Genomic DNA, 22,220 nt, shown 5'->3' with positions numbered 1-22,220 from the left:
ATTGAAAATTGTCTATTTTCTTCTATTGTGTTCAAATTGAGTCTAATTGAGTTCACAGAGTCCAGATAAAGGATCATAACATGCTGGTTCATAAAAACCTTAGTCCACAATCCTGATGTGTTTTCCATCATTTATCATAATAAAATCCAGCTGTGGAGAATGAAGTTTGTTTATTTTACTTTTGTGGGTTGTGGGCTGCAGATTTATTAATCCCAGCATCCTTAGGAGCTGCACCTTTCTTTGTTTATTTTGACTGCATAGCAACCACATGTACAGGTAGAGGGGGAACAACAGCTGCAGCACATCTTTGGGGACCGCTCCACCTGGCGGGGGTTCGAGGACCATCACGTCTGGCCGGGGGATCGGGGACCATCACATCTGGCCGGGGGATCGGGGACCATCACATCTGGCCGGGGGTTCGGGGACCATCACATCTGGCCGGGGGATCGGGGCCCCCCTGGCTGAGTCCTACAGCCCAGTGTGAATGCAGGTGGAAGTCTGCGTCTCAAATCTGTGTTCAGCTCTAAATCACCTTGTTTTCCTCGGGCTGACGGGAACTCGGGGGCTCAGGTGTGGTTCCACCTGTTGTCTCCTCCTCCCCAGCTTAGTTCCCGCCCAGAACCCGCCCCCTCGGGAACTTTGGACTCTGACAGCAGGAGTTTCGGGATCCCGTCTCCGTTTCGGTGTCTGCTTCACCTGGAGGCTCACGCGCATACCTACCTACACACACACACACGCGCGCGCACACGCACACGAACACACACACACGCACACGCACGCACACACACACACACACACACCTGCCGCAGCGCACCTGCGCCGCCATGACGCAGCTCTGACCGGGACACACGGACGAGTGACGGCGGAACAACAACAGCAGAACCGGGACAGACTGCGGGGTCATGGACCTGCTGGACTCAGGACAGAAGTTCCCGCTGAAACACGTGAGTCGGACCTGGATCCTGGTGACGTCACCGCGGGCCAGTTTCAGCCGAGATTGAAGCTCGGCAGGTTCGGTTTGTTTTGAACGACCGAGAGAGGACTGGGTTTAGTGGTTTAGTGGTTCAGTGGGTACTCTGAACTGGGTATAGTGATTTAGTGGTTACTCTGAACTGGGTTTAGTGGTCTAGTGGTTTACCGGTTCAGAGACGTGATGATGTAACATGTTATTGAATACTGAACAAACTGTTTTATGTTTATGTGATGTGTGTGTGTGGTGTGTGTGTGTGTGTGTGTGTGTGTGTGTGTGTGTGTGTGTGTGTGTGTGTGTGTGTGTGTGTGTGTGTGTGTGTGTCTTTAATGGTATCTTCTACTGTTCAAGTGGATCAGGTCTGCTGTGAACATGCCGGCTGATAGTGTTTCTGTGACAGAAGGCATCTGACGACAGTCAGATATATGTGCCACTGAAAAATAAATATGCCTTCTCCCCCACACCACTTCTGGCTTGTCTGGAAGACTTCAAAGCCTGGATGGCCTTAACCTTTTAAACTTCAACAATAAAAAAACAGAGGTGATGGTGTTTGGTCCCAGAGGCCCTTGTAAACCCCCCCCTGTTGATTTGGGCATTTTGGCAGATTATTAAAGGCCAACAGTCACAAACTTGGGTTTTAAGATGGACAGTGATTTTAAACTAGATCGGCAAATTAATGCTGTGGTGAAGTCCAGCTATTTTCATATTAGACAGCTGGCAAAGGTGAAGTTCTTCCTTGCACAACAGCACAACAGTAATCCATGCCTTCATCACATCTCGGCTGGATTACTGTAATGCACTTTATTTTGGAGTCAGTCAGTCATTGGACGTCTCCAGTTGGTGCAATATGCAGCCGCTCACCTCTTAACTGGAGTAGAGGGAGCACATAGCTCCCATCCTGGCCTCCCTCCACTGGCTGCCTGTGCATTTTAGAGTCCATTTTTTTTGTTTTTAAATATTTAAATGGCCTGCCCTCGCTTGACCTCTCTGAGCTCCTTCCCCCCCACGCTCCTGCTCGGCACCTCAGGTCAGCTGATCTGCTGCTCCTGGAGGAACTGAGGTCAAAGCAGAAGCTCAGAGGAGATAGAGCTTTTTCTGTTGCCGCTCCAAAATTATGGAACAAGCTTTTTTTTAAATCATTGGACAATCTTCCTCACTGTCCATTTTTAAAACTTGTCTTAAAAGCCTGACGTTTCCTGTCGTGGGGACATCCCTACTTTTACCCCAGATGACAGTATGAAGGTGCCCCGGAGACCTGGAGACCCCCTCTCCTTATTCACTCTCTAGTTGCACCTTCACTCTGAGCCCAGGAGGTCCAGTTTCATTCACCTTCATTGTTTTAGCAGAACCGTAGTTCTGAGGCGTGAGACAGAGAACCACCCATCATCTGTGTGAAAGCAGGATGCTGCTCATTCCTGTGGCTTATCCCCATAAACATATCTTTACGACCGTTTATCGTGACCCGGGCCGGGCTTCTCCTTTACATAATCAACAAAGAGGTCTGCAGCTCCAAGGGTTCCTGTTGGGCTGACGGGAACTTTCCACACGTCCCCCCAGGAACCAGACCTCTAGACGCGTGTTTGGAGCTTTCTGAGTATTATCCGTTTCGTTCGGATTGTGTTGATATGATGCCGGTTCTCAGGTGAGGAAGCGTCTCGTCAGGCCAGTTCCCGGTCCTGCAGGGCAGTGCAGTGCAGAGTCCCGTTCTTGTTGGGTTTCTCCCCATGTTTTTGACTGGTGGACAGGTCAAAACCCTGCTTACGGGACGGGTGGCCTGTACGGGTGGTCTGGACTCACCTGCCCTGGACTAACCCGTCCAGGCCACATTTCCTCTGAGCCCGGTTCAGCTGGAGTTACAGACAGTGAACCCAGTTCTCCAGGTATCGGGGAGCCCAGCAGCTTTGTCTCTGAGACGAACCCTGATCAGCAGGGACGTCCCCACCAGTGGGTGTGGACTCTGACTCAAAGGTTCCACGGAGGATCGGTATGCTGGTATGCTTACCTCAGCAGAGCAGACATTCCTGTTGGACCGGTTCCCAGAGCGAGCGGCCTGACGCTGAACACTTGAAAGTGTTGGAATATGACACCTGACGTTCAACACTGCAGAGAAAGATCCATGCAAACTACCCCACCTCTGCCCCATTTCTGCTCCATCTCTGCCCCACCTCTGCCTGTTCCTTCCCTTCACTAACTTCACTAAAGTCCTGTAGACTGTATAAGAAGAACTGGACAAACACTGGGAAATCGCTCGTATGTCTTTTTGTCCTACAGCACCATGTTGGCAGGACCTGCCCAACCCAGGTCATTGGGTTCGGCTTTCTCCAAACATGGTTTTGGGCATTAAGGACAAGCCACTCCACTTTGGTCTCGTCTGACTACAGGACATTGTTCTAGGAGCCTTGAGATGTTCTGACAACCTTGACCGTGCTTTCATGTTGTCTTTAGTCAGGGAGGTATTCTCCTGGACTTGACTCTTCTTCTGCAGCTTTATTAGCGTTCTCCTGGACATGTTCACTGAGGTCTTTAGGCTATGATAAGGCACTTCTGGGTTGTTTTCCTCTGAGGTTTCTCAGGTCTGAGCTTCCGGTAAATGTTCACACTTGTGGATAATCTCTTGCTGACTGCAGCCTTTAGATCCTATGGAAGAACTAGGGTGTAGTCAGGAATGCCCACGATGTTCTTCCTTCTTCTCAGCTTCTTTTTTAATAAAATAATTGCAGTTTTTTTTATATGTTGTTGACCCGAGGTTATATTTGCTGCCACAAAGACAGACTAAATTCAGATTATTATGTTATTCTGTTTTAACACAGAAAGGGTGCAGGTTTGAAAGAGGGCTCTAACGTTTGTATGTTACTGCATCAGGGACCCGATGGACTTTACTGACGGTTAATGAATAAAAATAATAATCTGTGCTGGTCGTACAGCCTAATACAACGTGATGATTACAACCTGATGAACGTATGCAACCACAGACATCATCCATCGGTTACAACGGTCAGAAAGTGACACGGTGACGGACGTTAACCCGAGGAGGCAAACCGGCCCGCTTGCAGCGTCGCAGGGGTAAGCGGAGGTTTTCTGCTGCAAACGCATGACGAACCTGACGTCCTCTCGTGTCTGCAGGATGTCGACTTCGACGCCAACATGCAGTTCCTGCCCGCCACGGACTCCAAGCGGCTAGAGAAGAAACCGGGCCGCAGGAAGCTGTGCATCGGACTGGGCCTGCTGGCTGCCGCTGCCGCTCTGGCGCTGCTGACCGGACTGCTGGTCTGGCACTTCCACTGTGAGCTGCTACACACACACACACACACACACACACACACACACACACACACACACACACACACACACACACACACACACACACACACACACACACACACACACACACGTACAGGAGGCGTGCAGACTGCTGTCATCTGATTGGCTGTAGTCCTGCACCAGCCCGCTCATGTGAACGTTTATCCGTGGAGCAGCTGATGACTCTGGTTCTGGTTGGGATTAGGAGGACCGCAGGTCTGCAGCGTGCACGGTGGTGGGTCCCCTGAGTGGCATGTTGTGACTGCCAGACTGGTTTATCCTTCTAAAAGCCACCACAGGAAGTTGTGCAGTATGGCGCTGCAACTTCCTTTTTGTCCTCAGCAGGAGGAGAGGAGGCGGAGCATGAGCTATTGGGTGGAGCTTCAGGATTTCCTTTCAAATGCAGCGGTGATATGTGCTGGAGTAAACGGCCTCCAGAGGTGGCGTAAATGCTGCCGGATTTAAAACAAGCAACCAAACTGTAAAACAACTAACTTTACAAAGTTCTTAACCTGTTCACCCCTAGGGATTTTGGAGGTGAATTTCGCCTTAACAGGTCTATCCGAATTAAATCAACAATATCTCCACAATTATAAGGGTAATATGCATTATCTTGGTCTCAATCGAGCGCTAAGACCTCATATACATACATTTCAAGTGTCAGAAAAAATGTGAATGTTCATATGCCTGAGCAAATTGTGATAAACCAAAGAAAAAAAATTCCACACATGAACTGGTGCACACAGCTGCTGGACCTGGTACCAGGTCCGTTGGGGAGAAGGGGTTAAGGAGCCATCAAGTTTAAGTTAGAGGTGGCGGCGCCGCAGCAGACGACCCCGGGAAAATAGTAAGCAGACTAATGTTTGTGTCTGAACGCAGACACGCAGCGGCGAATGCTGACATGCATAGGTGGTGTGTTTCCTCAGAAACGAGTCTGAGTTCCCAGTAAACAGTTTCAGCGACACTCGTTCAACTTGCTCTGCAGACTGACGTCGTCACACCTCGCTGACACCGCTGTCCTGCCACCTCCCCTACGATGAACCCGCCGCTCCAGAAACGCACGGCGCAGGAATGCATGCAGCGATGACTTTCATTTTCCACTGACTTTGTGACATGTCGGGGTGTGTCGTGAAAGTGAAGTTTCATCCGACAGGAGGTTTAGCAGCGCTGGTATCACTGGTGTCACTGATGAGTGAAAACCACAAAACATCCTTCTATGAGCCTAACATTCCTTTTTCCGCTCGTTCTCTGTAGATCTTTCCGACTAAAACCACCTGCATCTGAAACAAAAACATGGGTGGACATGTGTGAGAGTGTTGGGCTGTAAAACGGACTTGATGGCCCTGATGCCCCAGACGTAGCTCACATTTAATTTCAATTCAATTCAATTTTATTTACATAGCCTCTATTACAACAGAAGTTGTTTCTAGGCGCTTTCCAGAGACCCAGAACAGGCCAGGATGTCAGCAAGCATATACCAGACATCCATACAGACAGGTGGAAGCAGCAGTGGGATGATCAGAGGGGGGGACTTGCAGGTCAGCATGCAGCTCCTGAAGCTCCGGCCTGCAAACATACACAAAAGAGAAAAAAAGGGCAGGACATCTGCAGGTTTCTCTTAACTTGTCCACAGATCCACCAGACATGGACCAGATCTCAATCTCCTCTGGGCCCGTGGGCCCCACCCCGCCCCCCCCCCAGCCCAGCCCAGCCCAGCCCAGCCCAGTCCATATAGCCCGTCCCGGGGCCCGAGCTGGGCCGTACCTAGCCTGCTGTCGGGGAGGACCAGACTGGATCTCTAAAGTCGTTCTGAATAACCACATTTACTCTTTCACGTTCATGCAGTCTTGGTTCATGAACTGATTATTCTTCTCTGCCCCGACCGGGTGATCCCCACGGCAACGACCCCACAGGCCCAGTAGGCAGGGTCCCTGGTCTGGAAGATCCTCATGAGGAAAAGTACCAGAGTTAACATATTAAAAAGTAAAAACAACATGAATACTGATCATATTGTATTTCCCCCCGTGGCTTCAGTGCGTTCCAGCGATGTCCGGACGACAAGGGTTTACATCGGCTCCATGGGAATCGGCAGCCACCCCTTCGTGGCCGAGTACGAAGACTCCAGCAGCCGGGGGTTTGCAGACCTGGCCAGGCAGGTCAACCAGCAGGTGAGGAGTCATGGGAGTTCACTGCATCACATTCAATTCAATTTCAATTCAATTTTATTTATATAGCGTCTAATACAACAGAGTTGTCTCTAGACGCTTTCCAGAGACCCATACCCAGAACATGACCCCAGAGCAGTTATTACATAAACAATGGCAGGTAAAAACTCCTCTAGTGGGAGAAAAACCTTAAGCCAAACAGTGGCAAGGAAAAGAAAACACCAACCACCTCTGCCATGGATGAAGGTGGAAGTAACATTGTGGTTTTTACCTTTTTTCTCTTCCAGCTGAAACTCCTTTATTCCAAAAACTCCGTTCTGGGCAAATACTATAAAAGCTCGACAGTCCAGGCCTTCAGGTAACCTCCACGCTGCTTCCTGCTCATGTGACTTTATCACCTGTAGACGTCCTCAGAGTCCAGTCTGAATCTGATGATCCCGGTTTCTAACCTCCTCCCATGTATTTCTGGTACCACAGTGAAGGAGACGGCAGTGATGGGGATGATGTGGTGGCTTACTACCAGTCGGAGTTTGAAGTTCCCGAACCTCAGCAGTCCGCCCTGGACCAAGCCATCCAGTCCCTGGAGCCAGCGGATGACGGTCATCAGGGCCGCCAGGGACGACTTCTCCTGAGACCCCAAAACACCCTGAACGTCAACAACGTCATGTCTGGAGGTTTGACTGCTCACAGCTACGTCCTCAGCTGCTCTGCGTGAACCGTCCATCGCGTGGTGGATGATTGAGGGGCGCCAATGCGCCATAGGGTTCTCAGCTGCCTTCCTCCAGAGAAGCTGCTGATGATTGAAATGAAATGCGCTCACGTCTTCCAAGCTTTTGAGGCAGATGATGCTTCTGGGGCGTTGTGGTAACGCGTATCCTGTTTCCACTGGTCTGGTTCCTCTGGATTGGACGTTAATGTCCCCCACAGGTTTTCTAGAGACTCTCTGAAGCCTTGTTTCCTTGTAGTTGCTCAGCACTATGTTGGTGGGAACCATCGCTGAACCCTGGTCAAACCAAGAATGGGCAGATGGTTGGAATGAGCCAGATTGGACCAGTGGAGCTTCACTGGGACCGCCGTCACTCTTGAGCCGAGGGCGGTAGGCTTGCTAAACCCACAGGTGACAGTGACCAGGGTGGGCAGAAATCTCCGGTCCCAACGGATCTCAGCAAGTTCTGGCTTTAAGCCCCAGATATACTTGCTGTTGGTGCTTGCGTTCGTGTCCGTTCGCGTCCGTTCGCGTGCACCACCAACTGCAACGTCGCTCGCGTAGTACGCGAGGAGAGCGTACCGACGGTGACCGATAGGGGGAAGTAAGCAGGGCAACAGTTGGAAAAGTCAGAGCCAGAACTGCAGGTCACGTATGCGTTCAGTTTCTTTTTGAGAATGTGCACGTTGACGCGTCAAATGAACGCAGGATACACGTGGTGGCCATGATGCGTACGCGGTCTGAACTGCAAGTATATATCTGAGGCTTTAGTTCTGGCTGACCTCAATGTCACATGTTGGAAAGTGCTTCGGTTAATCAACTCGGAATGGTGCTGAAATGATCTGAGGTGTCCCGAGGCGGCCCGGCTGGTGTCCTTAGCCAGCAGCCCTCAGACACGAGCAAAGGTACCCGAAACCTTCCAGACCAACCCAGAACCACACGCAGCGTCTCTTAGTACACTTGACGGCACAGCAAGCCGTATTATCTTTAAAATAAAACTGACTTTGCTGTTAGATCTTTGTTCACCCTCTGCACATTAGCTGCATTAGCTGAGCAGCTAATGTACGACAGCTAGCATGTGGCTATGCTTAAAGGAGCTTGAGGCTCCTTTTAAGAAATGAGACTCTCTAGCGCCACCCTTCACCACGACGGCCATTGGGGGTACTGCAGCCAACAGTGACGCCGGCACGGGAGAACGGGGAGAACGCACATGCAGGAACCTGCAGGACGCTCCCTGAGAACACGTGGAACCTTGTTTCAAGACCAGTGTTTTCATGTCACGTGCACATATTTACATGTGGGTGTGTGCATTAAGGGGCCCGTCAGGGCTTCGTGTTGGGGCACGTTTAGTATCGACAGGAACTGTAGTATAGCAGCTCAAAGCGCTTTCCCCCCGGTTGGTATGAACTTGATGCTCCTCCAGCTGACTTAAGGTCTCGTGTCCTGTCTGCTTCGTATCCTGCCAGGACATAAAAGTGATGTGGCTCCACCTCCTGGACACGTCCTTGTGTCTTTGCTGTTCTCGGGTGTTTGGCTTCTCTTTTCACTGAAAAGTCACTGAAGTCGAGGAATGAAATCTGCAGCTTCTTGTGGCAGAACAATGCTTCTCATTTGAGTATTTATAACCAGGATCTATGAATATTGGGCCGCAGATTGAAAATAAATGTGTGGGAGTTTCTCACTTCACATTTTCAGTCTGGCTCCAGTTCACCACCTCACCATCTGCGTCTCCAAGCTGTTTTCATGCAGCGTTCCCAGCGTTCCCAGCCTCCCCGCAGGTCCTCCCGTCACGTTTTCCTTCATGCATCCCAGCATTCACATCAGAAATGGCTGTTTCAGGTCCTTCGTGTGTTAATGCCGAGGTCATAAATGAGGTCTTGTCAGTGGAAGTGGGTCGTCACTGACCAGCAGATGGCGGCGTTACAGCAGAGGAAGTCAGGGATCAGTTCACTAACGCGCAGACGGGTCGCCGAAGAGCTGCACACGTCTGTTCATTCTGGGATAGTTTTTGTAAAAATGTGTGATGTTTGAAGACGTTGGTCTCTGTTTTGGCAGCTCTGGATCCTCGCATGAGCAGGAGCTCCATATCAGGTGAGATCCGTGTAATCAGAGAGACGTGCACGCCATCCCAGGTTCTCCCAGCATCAACATAACGCCTGTGTTACCTGTGCAGATAAAAACTCCACCAACGTCCACGTCAGGAAGGCGGGGGTCATTGACTCCCCGGGATTCCCCGACGCTTCGTACCCTTCGAACATCTACCAGCAGTGGCGGCTCCGGGCCGACCCACAGCACCGCGTCCAGCTGGACTTCCACACCCTGATCCTGGAGGACGACTGTCGGGAAGACTTTGTGAAGATCTACGACTCGCTGGCCCCCATCGAGAGCCGTGCTCTGACGGAGTAAGTCTGCCCCCTGCTGGCTTGGAGCTGCCCGCTTTTCCATCGCAGTAAACTCAAGAGGTTTGGGTTCTTAGAGGACCAGCTCATTTGGACCTGTGCTTTTATTTCAATTAGATTTCAGATTCATTGGTGTCGTCGTTATCATCGGTGCAGGTCCACTGGAAATCATTTCTGTGCCTCCTTTAGTCATTAAGTTCGGCAAATATGAAGTGATGAAGCTCGTCCTGACCTCCAAGTCTTCAGATGACCTCCAATTCGTCCTAGTTTTAGTTTGACCGGTGTTAACTGAGTATACCCATCTCGCTTGGTTGGTGCTGCGGTCAGAGGGTCCAAACCCAGCTGCAATAAACTAAACTTGCGGGGGAAAGCAAGGATGTATTTACTCTTTGGTAAAGTCTGAACACAAGACAAGACGATCCCACTTTGACGTAATTGGCCAAGGTCCTGAAATAAAGTCTTGGAGTGCTGCGATGGCGAGACTTGAATCCGCCGTGTTTGTTTGGTAGAAATTTAACACAACGTCGCACATCTCCATGTTGAGCTCCTGGCGGTGTTTGAGGTCAGAAGTCGTCGATACATCACTTTAGATGCGTCCAGAAACCTGCCAAACCCTTTTGCAGTACCGCCAACATCTGGGGGCGTGGCCACCTGTATCACATCCTGGTGAAATACTGCCCCCCGTGGGTCTCGGTACCATCGTTAGTATTGCAGTATCAGTGTTCTGGTAGCGTCACTGAATCAGGGTGGTACTGTAGCTCCGTTGTTGGGGGACGTTTTAAGGTAGACTGTGACTCATGTTTTACTCGTTTCTATTGAAGCTTCCACAGAATACCACCCGTCTGCATCTGTCCCTCTGTATCTGCCTGTCTGCATCTGTCCGTCTGTATTTATGCATCTGCTTCTGTCCGTCTGCAGGCAGTGTGGATACCCTCACGACTCTCTGACCTACCTGTCCTCTGGAAACGTCATGCTTCTGACGCTGATCACCAACGAGGAGAAGAACTTCCCCGGATTCAGAGCCATGTACTCGCAGATCCCTCTGGATGACGGAGGTAAGAACAATGTTCTTTGTGGAGGAACTGAACTTTTATGGTTTAAACTGTATTTCATGAATTGTCCTCATCAGGGTTTCCCAAATGTTGGATGTGCCAACCTTTGAGAAAGTTTGTTCAACTCGTCCACATGTTCTATGGACTTGAAGACGGAGTTTGCCTGTGTCCCCTGGGGTACTTTGTGGGGGGTGCTTTGAGAGTACGGGGAACTGATCCTGTAGCGATCCTGGTCGGTCCCTCTGCAGGCAACAGTTCAGTCATGACAGGAAGGACCTCCGGCATACATCTTACCACATCCATGTGAGGACGTCTGATGCTTGTGTAGTCTGGAATCTGTACGGGTTCGGTTCGGTCCAGCCTCTAATGGTCGTTATTTTACCCCAAAAAAGACGCAGACTTCAGTTACAAATTACAGCTCGTTGAAGCTGGAGCCGGACGGAGGATCAGAGATGATGATAAACCTGAAGATATATCAGGCCCTGGATAGCTCAGTGGGTTGAGAGGGGGCACCACATACAGAGGCTGCCCCCTCGTGCAGGCAGCGGAGGGTCGAATCCCGGTCTACATGCGCCCCCCTCTCTCCACCCAAGTTTTCTCTGTTCTCTGTCTGACTTTCAAAATAAAGGCCCCTAGAGTTACAAAAAAGGAAAAAGAAAAGTCATGAAAGTTGACCGTTATCTGAGGCTCTGACCTGCTGGACCGCGACCAGCAGCACTGGGTCCTGCAGAAAAGAGAAGTTCTCGAGTACGTCCCGAGACCTGGAGATATGGAAAGCTGTTTCTTCTCAGTTTTGTGAAATATTCCCAGTTCGTATCACCAGAAAAAAGATCCTCACCTTGACCCCTTGTGATGGATATTTTTGTGAAGTTCCCATTTGGCAGATTTTTATTAGCAATTCTTATTTGCGTGGTACAGAGAGTGATGGAAGCGCATGGATGTTGGTGTTCAGAGTTGACTGAAGTGTCTGCAGAGGATCTAATGTCTGTATTTGACTTTTGTTTGTCTTTGTTGTTCAGGGTGTGGAGGGAAACTGACGGGGGACAAAGGCTCCATCTCTTCACCCTTCTTCCCCAACAACTACCCTCCACGAGCGTCATGTGTCTGGAACATCGAGGTAAAGCCACACTAATCACATTTTATTCAACTGAACTGAATAATACTTAATTGATACCCAAAGGGAAAATATTTCTAGAGGTGAGAAACCATCGGAAAGTAGGCCGGTTTCAAAACTCCAGAGTTCATCAGGGTGGTGTTTGTTGCCTGGCAACAACTGTAGTTGTGATGTGATGATGGAAACATCACAGCCCACAGGTGAACATCTGGAGGACAGAGGAGCTCCTTCACAGTCACGTGTCCAGGATTACACCATATGTAGGATTAGACCATCTGTTGTTACCGAGCCCTGCGTCATCATAGACGTTGTTGGAGATAAAGGGGTCATGAAGTCCAACCACGACTGGTTTTCACTTTCATCACCCCATCTGTTGGCGTCCCCACCCTCCAGAGGTCTGACGTCCCTGCTGGACTAAAGACTTCTCTGACACCTCTATCGTCTCCGTCCTCTCTTTTCCAGGCCCCGAAAGGAAAGTTTGTGAAAATCCAGTTCAACAAGTTCTCTGTGGGGAATCACAGTAAAGACTGTCCCAACGACTACGTAGAGGTCAACAATGAGAGGTGAGAGAGAAGCTGCTTTCTGCTTTGTTTCTTGCTTCTAGGACTCTAGGATGACGGTTGATCGATCAAGACTTGAGGCCCCCGATTCTTTGTTCTCTGATAGTTCAGAAATAAGAGATCACAGCAGCCGCTCATCTTCTGAAGCCACTCGTCTCCACAGAAATGTCCAAAGTCCCGACCACAAAGTTCTGTCCATCCATCACTCCAACACCAAGCTTGAGCAGAAGACAACTGGACTCTCTTAAGAATCTAGACGACTTCTGTTCAAGTCGTCTAGGATTCCCCTGAGCTGGACGGCCGAGGAACTGCCCTAGCAACCATCATCAAAGCCCATCCATCCATTTACCACACCCGCCCAGTCCTGTCACGGGTCACAGGGCGACATCATCAACGTCCCAACAGAACTCTAGTCCAAACAAACGAATCTGGAGACAGGACCTCCACATTGTCTGGAGTTGTGTAGGTGGTGGGATGGCCGTGCACGGCGGTGCCACCTGACGTTCTCTCTCTGTTTTGTAGGTTGTGTGGCAGGAACCTAAAAAACTCTGTGGTAACCAGCAAAAGCAACAAGATGACCATCAAGTTCACGTCCGATGCATCCTACGTGGACCAGGGCTTCACCGCCGAGTACGAAGCTTTTGTCCCGACCGATCGTAAGAAAGACCTCTCACTCTTCCCAAAATAAACCAACGGTATTTTAATACATTTTTACGGTTGCAAAGGCCTGGAAATTTCAGCTCGATCTCGATCTCCTTGGGAATTCAAGCTGCAGCTTTTAGAGGAAGTCCAAGTTGGAAACTTTCCAAAACATGGAAGTATATTAAGTAACCAGTAAGAACAACGTGCTCCTTCTGAAGCCACACCTCCAAAGTACACAAATGCACGTTGGCACGAGCTGTTGATTGTGGGTACGCTGTTTAAAAAAAAAGAAAAAGGAAGTTATCATCAATAATACTTAGGGATGTAACGATACACTAATCTCACGATACGGTACGATACACGATATTGAGGTCACGATAACGATACAATACGATATTATAGCAGTATATTTTTAACAACCTTGCATGAGGAACATATGACTGGAAAAAATTGTCTTTTATTTGAAAGACACAAAATACAAAACAATGCTGTGTCTTTGCCCTATTGTTCCAGTTTGTAATGCTTTATAACTATTTAAGTTTTAAAGAGAAAGCCAGGCCAACCATTATCCACTAACTGAACTAAAAGTAAATGTCAGGTTTGCATTATGCATCTTCAGTTTCATACAAGTACAAATATTTTGCCACAAACTGAATAGTTTCCCTCATGTATGACTTGACATTTTTCTTTTCCAGAAATTTAATTTAAATAAATAAAGAAAAGTAAATAAATAAACTATGAAAAGTTCCAAACTCAAAATGCAACATGACTGTTATTTAGTTGATGACAGAGAAGAGCTTCAGCCACCTGCTCCCTGCCTGAGGGTGTAAGGTGAACCCCGTTATTGTTTCATCCCGCTACACAATCTTTACATCATAAAAAAGATTGATTCACGCTCACCTTATAAGTAAAAGTTTGGAGCTCAAAACCCAGCAAGAGTCCCGCGATTGGGATCGCAAAACGGTACTAGTTTCTTCTGAGCGTAGTCAGATTTTGGTCTGCGGGTCGAGGCGCGGTCGTCACGTGATCCCACTGCACCAATTGGATGCGGGTTACTAGTAAACACAATATATTAATATTAATAACCCAATATTATGCTACAGTTTGTCACCTCCACGACACGTATCGTGACGTTTTTGTATCGCGAAATTTCGTGTCACGATATATTGTTACACTCCTAATAATAATAATACACATTTTTTTTAAATATCTCTGGTCTGAGAGGACCTTAACAGGGGGGTTATGATGATGTTATGATGGCGTTTTCTCTTCAGGACCACTGGAAGAAAGGGGAGGAGCTACCCTTCTGTGTTTTGTTTCAAGTACCAACAGACGTGACGTCATCATCAAATCACTTACCCTGCCTTTAAAGGTCTGGCAGGAGATTTGGGGAGAAACGGTCAGAATCTGATAACAACCGTCATCTGAAGCCACACCTCCAATGTTTTTAGATGGTGTCTTCAGTGGCCACTCACTTACACGGGTTTTTAGTTGTGACGTGAGTCGTTTTGCTAACCTGGGGTCGCGGGGACTCATGACAGTCATGGGCTCATGGGGGTCATGGGAGTCCTGGGGTCACGGAGGTTTCTAAAAATGATCTGTGCAGAATGGAGGAACCTTGTTCGCTCTTAATTCCCTCGGAAACTTTACACATTTGAAAAGTCCAGGTCTTGCAGCCCGAACCTGCAGAGCTCTGAGCCGACGGGTGAAGGTGTCTTGTTTGATGTTGTTGATCAGCTTGTCCGGGACGGTTCCGGTGCAGCAGCAACCTGTGCATCAACGCCACCCTGAAGTGCGATGGCTGGAACGACTGCGGAGACCACAGCGACGAGGTCAACTGCAGTGAGTCCCCCCACCCAAGACTCTTGAGTTACCATTCAGGAGCAGGTTTAGAGTCTGGTTAACTGTCCAGCTTGTTTTTGTGTCCTCCCAGAGTGTGAGGAGTCCCAGATGAAGTGTAAGAACGGTCTCTGCAAACCCAAGTTCTGGAGGTGCGACGGCTTTGACGACTGTGGAGACAAAACGGATGAAGAAAACTGTGGTGGGTTCCAGTCGATCACCACGCGCGTAGAGATTTAACACGTACCATTTTAATTAGCGGGACTTGTTCAGGTGTCTGTGATGTGAACTGACATCGGGCTTGAAACCAGGCCGCAGGTGAAGGTCAGAGTCTCACATCTGATCTTTCTTGCAGTGAAATGCACAGACCAAGAGTTCTCCTGCAGGAACGGTCGCTGCGTCTCCGACAGCCTGAGGTGTAACGGAGAGGACGACTGCGGCGACGGGTCGGATGAGTCAGCATGTGCAAAATGTAAGAAACCAAACGTGTCCTGAACTTCACACCTGCTTCCATTATTGATGCTGGCGGATAACATCTTCATATCAGCCCTCTGAATGTGGGTGTGAAAGGAACGTTTGATAAACGCAGCTGGAAACGGGCGTACAATGCCGCTCGGTCCAGAAAATAACCACAGATGAGTCTAACGGAGCCGGACTCTTGCCCCCCCTCCCCGTCAGTCCTGATAAACCACTGTACCGCAGCCGGTGACAGAGGGCGGGGCCTGAAACCAGACTCCACCCCTTCCCCTCTCAAAGGTTTAACTAGATGGATCTCAGCAGATTTAAGAGGTCATGTGAGCTTGACATCAGAGACGCAGAAGACAAACGTTCTCTCTGTCTAGTTTGAAGGTTTTTCTATTCATTTAAAGATTCTCTCTGCATTGATGTTTGTGAGTCGGTGTTGATGTTTGTGTTGATGTTTCCTGTCTCTGGACAGCTCTGCTGCTGCAGTGCTCCAACTTCACTTTCCGCTGCAAAAACGAACACTGCATCAGCAAACTGAACCCCGAGTGTGACGGAGTGGAGGACTGCAAAGACGGTTCAGACGAGGCCGACTGCGGTACGTTTCTCTCTCCCACAAACACAGATACACACACACACAGCTGACTGACGTGCGTTTTCACCTCCGTGTGTGTTTTCAGAGTGCGGCATGAGGCCGTTCCGCAGCTCTCGTATCGTGGGCGGTCAGGTGTCGCAGCAGGGGGAGTGGCCCTGGCAGGTCAGCCTCCACGCCAGAGGACTGGGTCACGTGTGCGGAGCATCGGTGCTGAGCGACCGCTGGCTGCTGACCGCTGCCCACTGCGTCCAGGACACTCAATCCAACAAGTAGGAGCTGATGAGATGGTGAAACTGCGGCAAACGGTGTCCAACAGAATGATTTGAAAACTGTTTCGTTCACATTAGAATGTAACACAAGGCAAGGGAAAGCAAGTTTATTTGTATAGCACAATTCAACACAAGGTAATTCAAAGAGCTTGGACATGGACACCAAAGACCTGTGTGGCAGGGCGAGTGCCACGGGGGCCCGACCGAAGGATGGAGAGACACGGAGTTTCGTGCAGACCCTTTTTATTTAGCCACAAGTTTCACCACGCACGTGCACAAGCACACACAGCTCCTCAGCAGCAGCTCCATCGGCCCCTCCGCTGCTGTCCAGCTCCCTTTTAAAGGCAGGCAGGGTGGAGAGCGGCAGCCACTCAGGCGGATGGGACACAGGTGCGCGTGTCCCATCCACCTCTCCACCCTGCCTGAGCAGACAGGACTGGGTGTACTAAGATGCTCTTCTTATAGGTTTGGTGTCTCATAGAGAGGCGGAGTCTCAGAGGTCACAATGGACACGGGTTCACTAATCTGTGATAAACAGACATGGTTCTGTAACATCCACCACATCATGGAGTCGGTAGAAAACCCCAGAAAGTCAAGTGGTTGACCCCCCTAAACCCATCTAATCCTATTCGTGTCCGCTACCTTACTCTAAACCCATCTGATTCTAACCTTAAACATAACCCCAAACCTCAAACTTCTCACCCCATCCTCTTTGCATCCTCTCATCACCCTCTCCTCTCTCTTCACCTCATCCTCTCCTCCTCTCAAAATACACCCACTAGCCACATAGGAAGACACCAGATCCTCCATAATCCGAATGAACTCATGGGGGATGCCTAGAGCTCCCTTAACACCATACAGCACATCTCACGACAAAAACCTCTGGAACTCACTGAGGTACCACACCATACGCCACTGACAAAGTGTTTTTGTGCATACGGATGTTTGAGCCAGAATACAACACTACCTTCTCCAATTTCTGCAACGCTAACGGTGGAGGGAGAAGCGTATTAGTTACCCACAGGGGAGCCGCAATCGCCTAACCTAACCCCTAACCCTAATCCCTAACCCTCCAGACTAAAATGAGAGGACCTTCCAGCATGTTACCATCTCCGGCAGTCTGGGGGGACTTTAGTGTCTATGGAACATCTGGAAACGTCATTGCTGAAAGGAAAATCCAGGTTTTAGAGAGCCACATTTGACCGTCCACAGAATGTCTTTATCAAGGAATGTCCTGCATATTTGAGCAAGACGATGCCAAACCACACACCGCTATGAGACATGGCCTCATAGCAGTAGAGTCCGGGTCCTGAACTGGTCTGCCTGCAGTCCAGACCCTTCACCAACACAAAGCCTTTGGAGCATCATTAAAGGAAAAGGAAGATCCAGAACTGCTGAGCAGCTGGAGTCCTAGACTAGATCAGACCAGACCAGGAGGCAGAATGAGAATAAACCTGTACTTCTTTCCATTGAGAGTCACAACCTGATGTTTCGCTGCAGGTTCTCCCAGGCGGACCAGTGGGAAGCACTCCTGGGGCTTCACGTGCAGGGCCACACCAATGAGTGGACGGTGAGGAGGAACATCAAGCGGATCATCACCCATCAGGGCTACAACCATTTCACCTACGCCAACGACATCGCCCTGATGGAGCTCGATGCCAGCGTCCCCCTCAACCAGAACATCTGGCCCATCTGCCTGCCCTCTCCCACCTACGACTTCCCCGCGGGCCGAGAGGCTTGGATCACCGGCTGGGGTGCAACCAGGGAGGGAGGTGAGGCGACGCTGAAACGTTAAACACGGGCTGAACACTTGGATGCTCAGAGGAAGTCTCGGGCGGCTTTGGCTGCTTTGTCACAGAACCGTGTTTTTATTCTGGTTCTGAAGCTACAACATTTCAGTAACCATCGTCCTTCGCTCGGCGTGCATTTACCGTAACGTCTAGAGCATCGCACCATACACCCTCGGAGAGATCTTTGAATTTCTTTAATTTCATCAATGTCCCACATGGTTGTGGAGGAGTTCTGTTCCGTTTCTTCCAACACCGCTTCAGATTTTGAGGTTTTTGGTTCTCTTAAGGTCCCACCGCAGCATCTCAGGTTCACGTCTGGATTTTAGTTGGTCCATTTCTCCTGATATTACTTCTTATCATGTTTCGTTTTAACCATGGTATTTTGTCACCTGCATAGTTTTGGGAAGATGGCAAAGTAAAAGCAGTGGAGATGGATTGATTGAAGAGACAACATGAACTTGCAACCTGCTCCAAAATCTAATAATTATGTGTCCTGACTCCTGCATTTCCTTTGTGTGGAAACAAATACATAAAATGAGATGCAACAATCTTAAGAGCAAACGCATACAAGGAACTATGTTCCCACTGAAGTTGACTTACGAGCCAATTACAACCCAAAACACCTCCCGATTCATACCAAACAGACCACAGAAAAATGTAGAATCAAAGATTCATCCAGATGTGCAGTTTGAACAGTGAGTGGAATATTTCACCGCCCCCACGAAATACTGCAAATTCATCAAAAAGACACAAATTGGAGCATAAAAGCTGAATGCTGCTTCTCCATGTTTGGTTCTGGTTATGGGGACACAGAGCAGACCTGAACCAGAAGACCTGAGGGGTCTGGATGGTTGCTATGGCAACAAGAAGTCTCTGATGTATTTTGGTCATACATTGATTTATAAACTAACAGAAGTATTCCTAAGTCTATTCTCTGAGGTGCGTGTCATCTGTGTAGTTGTTGTAACTTATCGTGTTGCTTATTGTTATCTGAGCTAGCAGAAGCATGTAGATGTTAAATAGGAGGGGTCCTAGGATAGAACCATGGAGAACTCCACATGTAATTGTTGTTGATTCCAATGTAAAGTTACCTATTGATACAAAGTAGTCCCTGTCCTTTAAGTATTGTGCCAGAAAGTCGGAACCAGCTCTGCAGTCGCTCTAGTCATATAACATGGTCATTGGTGTCAAATGGTGCGATGAGGTCCAATAATACCAGAACTGTGGTTCTTCCTCTGTATTTATGTGGATTTCATTGAACACCTTGACAAAGGGCAGTCTCAGTGTCCTTAAAACTTTCTTGAAGAAAGCTGTGGGTGAAATATTGAGACAACGGGAGGATGAGTTTAGCTTATCCATAATATCCTCCAGGTTTTTGTAGTTGATTGGGTAAACCTGTGTCAATTATTCCAAATAGTTTTTTGGAAATTAATTAAAACTAAACTGAAATAATCACACAACTGATAAACTTAACAAAAATAAACTATTTAAAAATCCTAAACTACTACAACTCTGGTCACATGTATTATCGTGTTTTTTAAGGTTCCAAAGCAGCGGTCCTGCAGAAGGCGCCGGTTCGCATCGTCAACGACACGGTTTGCAAGAGTCTGATGGATGATGTCACTGACAGGATGCTCTGTGCCGGAGTCCTCAAAGGGGGCGTGGACGCCTGTCAGGTAATCTCTGGATACATCCGTTGATGGAAGTAGTCCCTGAGTATGTCCTTCCATATTTACTGCATTATACATGATGTTCAAGCCCCAAGTCCGAGCTTTGGATATTTGTTACAATTGTCTGCTCAACCTTTCTGGCCCTTACTTAAAGGGGACCTATTATGGCATCTATGGCTATTTTAAACAGGCCTTGAATGTCTTAAAAAACAAGCTTTTGATTTTTTTTTGCTAAATAAATTAGAAATTCAGCCTCTAAAACATGTCTTTATCTTCTCAGTCTCTAACCTCATTATCTATGAGGGATTCTGAGTGGGCGGGGAGGCTATGATAATGAGGCTCTGTGCTGATTGGCTGCCTGAATGACGCGATACACCGCTACGAAAAAATGGCGGAAGCTCCGGCCGGCGGAGTTAGTTGTGGGCGTGGTTTCACGCATCGGAGGCCAACCTATGTAAATCGTGCCCGTCGTTACGTAACGACGGGAGCAGAATCTGAACGGCTCGTAGATCCACATCACACTGGACGGCTCATCCGGGCGGCTGTACAGACACTGCAGAATTTGGTTGCTTTCCTCCTTCTCTGAGTTGGCAGGCTGAGGGGAGACCACTTTATATATGTTAAAGCAAGAAAAAACCTGTTTTTCACAATAGGTCCCCTTTAAAACCATTGTGTCAGATTTATGAACCTTTTGCATGAATGGTTAAAAGTGCAGCAGATACGTAACATCAGGCTGTCTGTCTGAACTCTGACGGAGGTGTGGGCCTGACGGAGGTGTGGGCCTGACGGAGGTGTGGGCCTGACGGAGGTGTGGGCCCGGACCCTGATAAATCCAACATTGTTCAGTTTGGGGTCTTCACGCTAGTGGAGCTTCTTACTGAGTTTGAGGACAAATCAGAATCTTCTTTTTGAAGGAAGGAGGAACGTTGCGTAAACTTGTGAAACCTTCTGATCCGTTGACAACTCTCCTCTCTGACTCCCGCAGGGCGACTCCGGCGGGCCCTTGTCCGTCACTGGCCCCAGTGGGCGGGTCTTCCTGGCCGGCGTGGTGAGCTGGGGCGAAGGCTGCGGTCGCAGGAACAAACCCGGCGTCTACACTCGCGTCACCAAATTCCGCAGCTGGATAACTCAGAACAGCGGAGTATAACAGACACATCCGCTGTTTCCAGAGCTTGTTGGGACACAAACGGTGACCGCTGTTGTGAAGACACTTTCTATTACGTCCACATTTTTAAACTTTCAAGTTCACAATTCATCCTTTTGCTTTTTGTGGTACAAAAAAGTGCAGAAGAGCAACAGCAGAGAGGAGCTGTTAGTGATGAAGGGATTGGGATTTAACAAAAGGGAAATGTTGAGATAAATATGGTTTCTGATTAAATAGGTGCCTTCACACAACAGTCCTTCAGCTGCTCTCTGTTCGGGCAGAAACAAACTTTGTACGAATGTAGACCCTCATTTATGGCCTGAGGGAAGGACAATGAAACATTCAACCAGCCTGTAAATAACAAAGATAAAATATTCTGAGAGCAATTATTGTAGAAAGAAATTGTCTGAAATCATCTGCAGTTTTGAGACAAGCTGCTCGGCGTTCCTCAGGGAAGCGTCCTGGGTCCCCCAGACAGCTCACAGATGGATGAACAAAAAATAAAATGTATTTTTATATACAGTACACCTCTATATTCTTAGGTATAGGTACCGATATTTAGCTGTTAGTAATATTTTTCACTTACAAACATTCAAATTAACTAAGTTCATAAACTTTTCTGCTTGTACTGCATTTTCTTTTTTAATTATTTAAGGTGCATTTTATGTTTTTTCCTTATTTCTTTTGAGCATGTATTTAGTTTATTTCTTTCTTGTGATATTAATGTCTTGCACTGATTGTTCATATGGATGCTCTTAACTTATTTATGTTTTTAGGGTTTTGTTGTCACTTTTATGTACTTTTGTCCTGAATGTGCATTTAATAGAGCTGTAGTTTTGAAGATGTAAGGTAAAGTAATAATAATAATAATAATAATAATAATAATAATTCATAATAATAATATAAAGGGTGGGCACCTAACTAAAGTGTAACATTTGATCAGATTCAATACTTAATTTTTTCAGGTCGAGTTGACATGTAGATAGAACTTGTTAAAATGAGTTTTTCTTCCTTCGTTCTCATGAGACGTGAGACCCAGCGAGAACACAGACTTTTCTCTGGAGAACCGTCTTCATCTTTCTCGCTGTGTGGAACCAAACTCATGGTGTTTCTGTTGTCAACTTTAAAACCCAGTCTCTTACCACAGGAAAGAGATTTCCTAGACGTTTGGTCTCAGTAACGACTTTAAAGGTCCGTTTTTGTGTAAATAAAAGAGCGACATGCCAACGCGAACCCAAGAGTACCTGTGTTTGTGGGGAACCAACGAAGGGATTTTTACTCTTCTGCAGAAAACTCACTCCTGTAGATGTGATTTCCTTTCATCTGCTCAAAGGATTATTAACGTTTAAGCAGGAACCAACCAATGCAGAGACCATCACCAACACATTTATAGCAAGATAGATAAATAATGTTCTGTACCCAGAAGAGGAAGGTCTAACGGAGATCGTGTTTTTTTTTTTTTTTGTTTCGTTTAAAATAACATGTTAAAATTTGTAATGTGAGCTTGGACAGACTTTAGATGATGTGGACTCCTGTTTCACTT

The 22,220-nt window shown here is 48.1% G+C and overlaps 1 protein-coding gene across 1 annotated transcript; it reads left to right on the top strand.

Annotated features, from left to right (window-relative positions):
* The first annotated feature begins 674 nt into the window (after positions 1 to 674).
* Positions 675 to 22,048, top strand: st14b (ST14 transmembrane serine protease matriptase b). The gene is made up of 19 exons (XM_061735656.1): positions 675 to 944; positions 4,094 to 4,253; positions 6,305 to 6,438; positions 6,723 to 6,793; positions 6,913 to 7,109; positions 9,197 to 9,232; positions 9,315 to 9,543; positions 10,459 to 10,595; positions 11,612 to 11,709; positions 12,169 to 12,269; positions 12,789 to 12,922; positions 14,646 to 14,750; positions 14,842 to 14,949; positions 15,103 to 15,219; positions 15,685 to 15,807; positions 15,890 to 16,073; positions 17,574 to 17,845; positions 19,406 to 19,539; positions 20,519 to 22,048. Exons 1-19 carry the CDS (start codon positions 903 to 905, stop codon positions 20,678 to 20,680), a joined length of 2,544 nt encoding a protein of 847 aa, XP_061591640.1. The 5' UTR covers positions 675 to 902; the 3' UTR covers positions 20,681 to 22,048.
* The last annotated feature ends 172 nt before the right edge of the window (positions 22,049 to 22,220 follow it).

Source organism: Cololabis saira, chromosome 12, assembly GCF_033807715.1.
Source record: "Cololabis saira isolate AMF1-May2022 chromosome 12, fColSai1.1, whole genome shotgun sequence".
In the NCBI taxonomy this organism is placed as follows: domain Eukaryota; kingdom Metazoa; phylum Chordata; class Actinopteri; order Beloniformes; family Belonidae; genus Cololabis; species Cololabis saira.
The sequence above is the reverse complement of the archived record's forward strand: the minus strand, read 5'-3'. Positions and strand labels throughout refer to the sequence as shown.

What these genes read in the sequence shown, in the direction of transcription:
- st14b (XM_061735656.1), top strand. Translation starts at nt 903, where the DNA reads ATGGACCTGCTGGACTCAGGACAGAAGTTCCCGCTGAAACAC. An exon ending in GCTGGTCTGGCACTTCCACT is followed by an intron (nt 4,254 to 6,304) that starts GTGAGCTGCTAC and finishes CCGTGGCTTCAG; the next exon opens with TGCGTTCCAGCGATGTCCGG. An exon ending in GATCCCTCTGGATGACGGAG is followed by an intron (nt 10,596 to 11,611) that starts GTAAGAACAATG and finishes TTTGTTGTTCAG; the next exon opens with GGTGTGGAGGGAAACTGACG.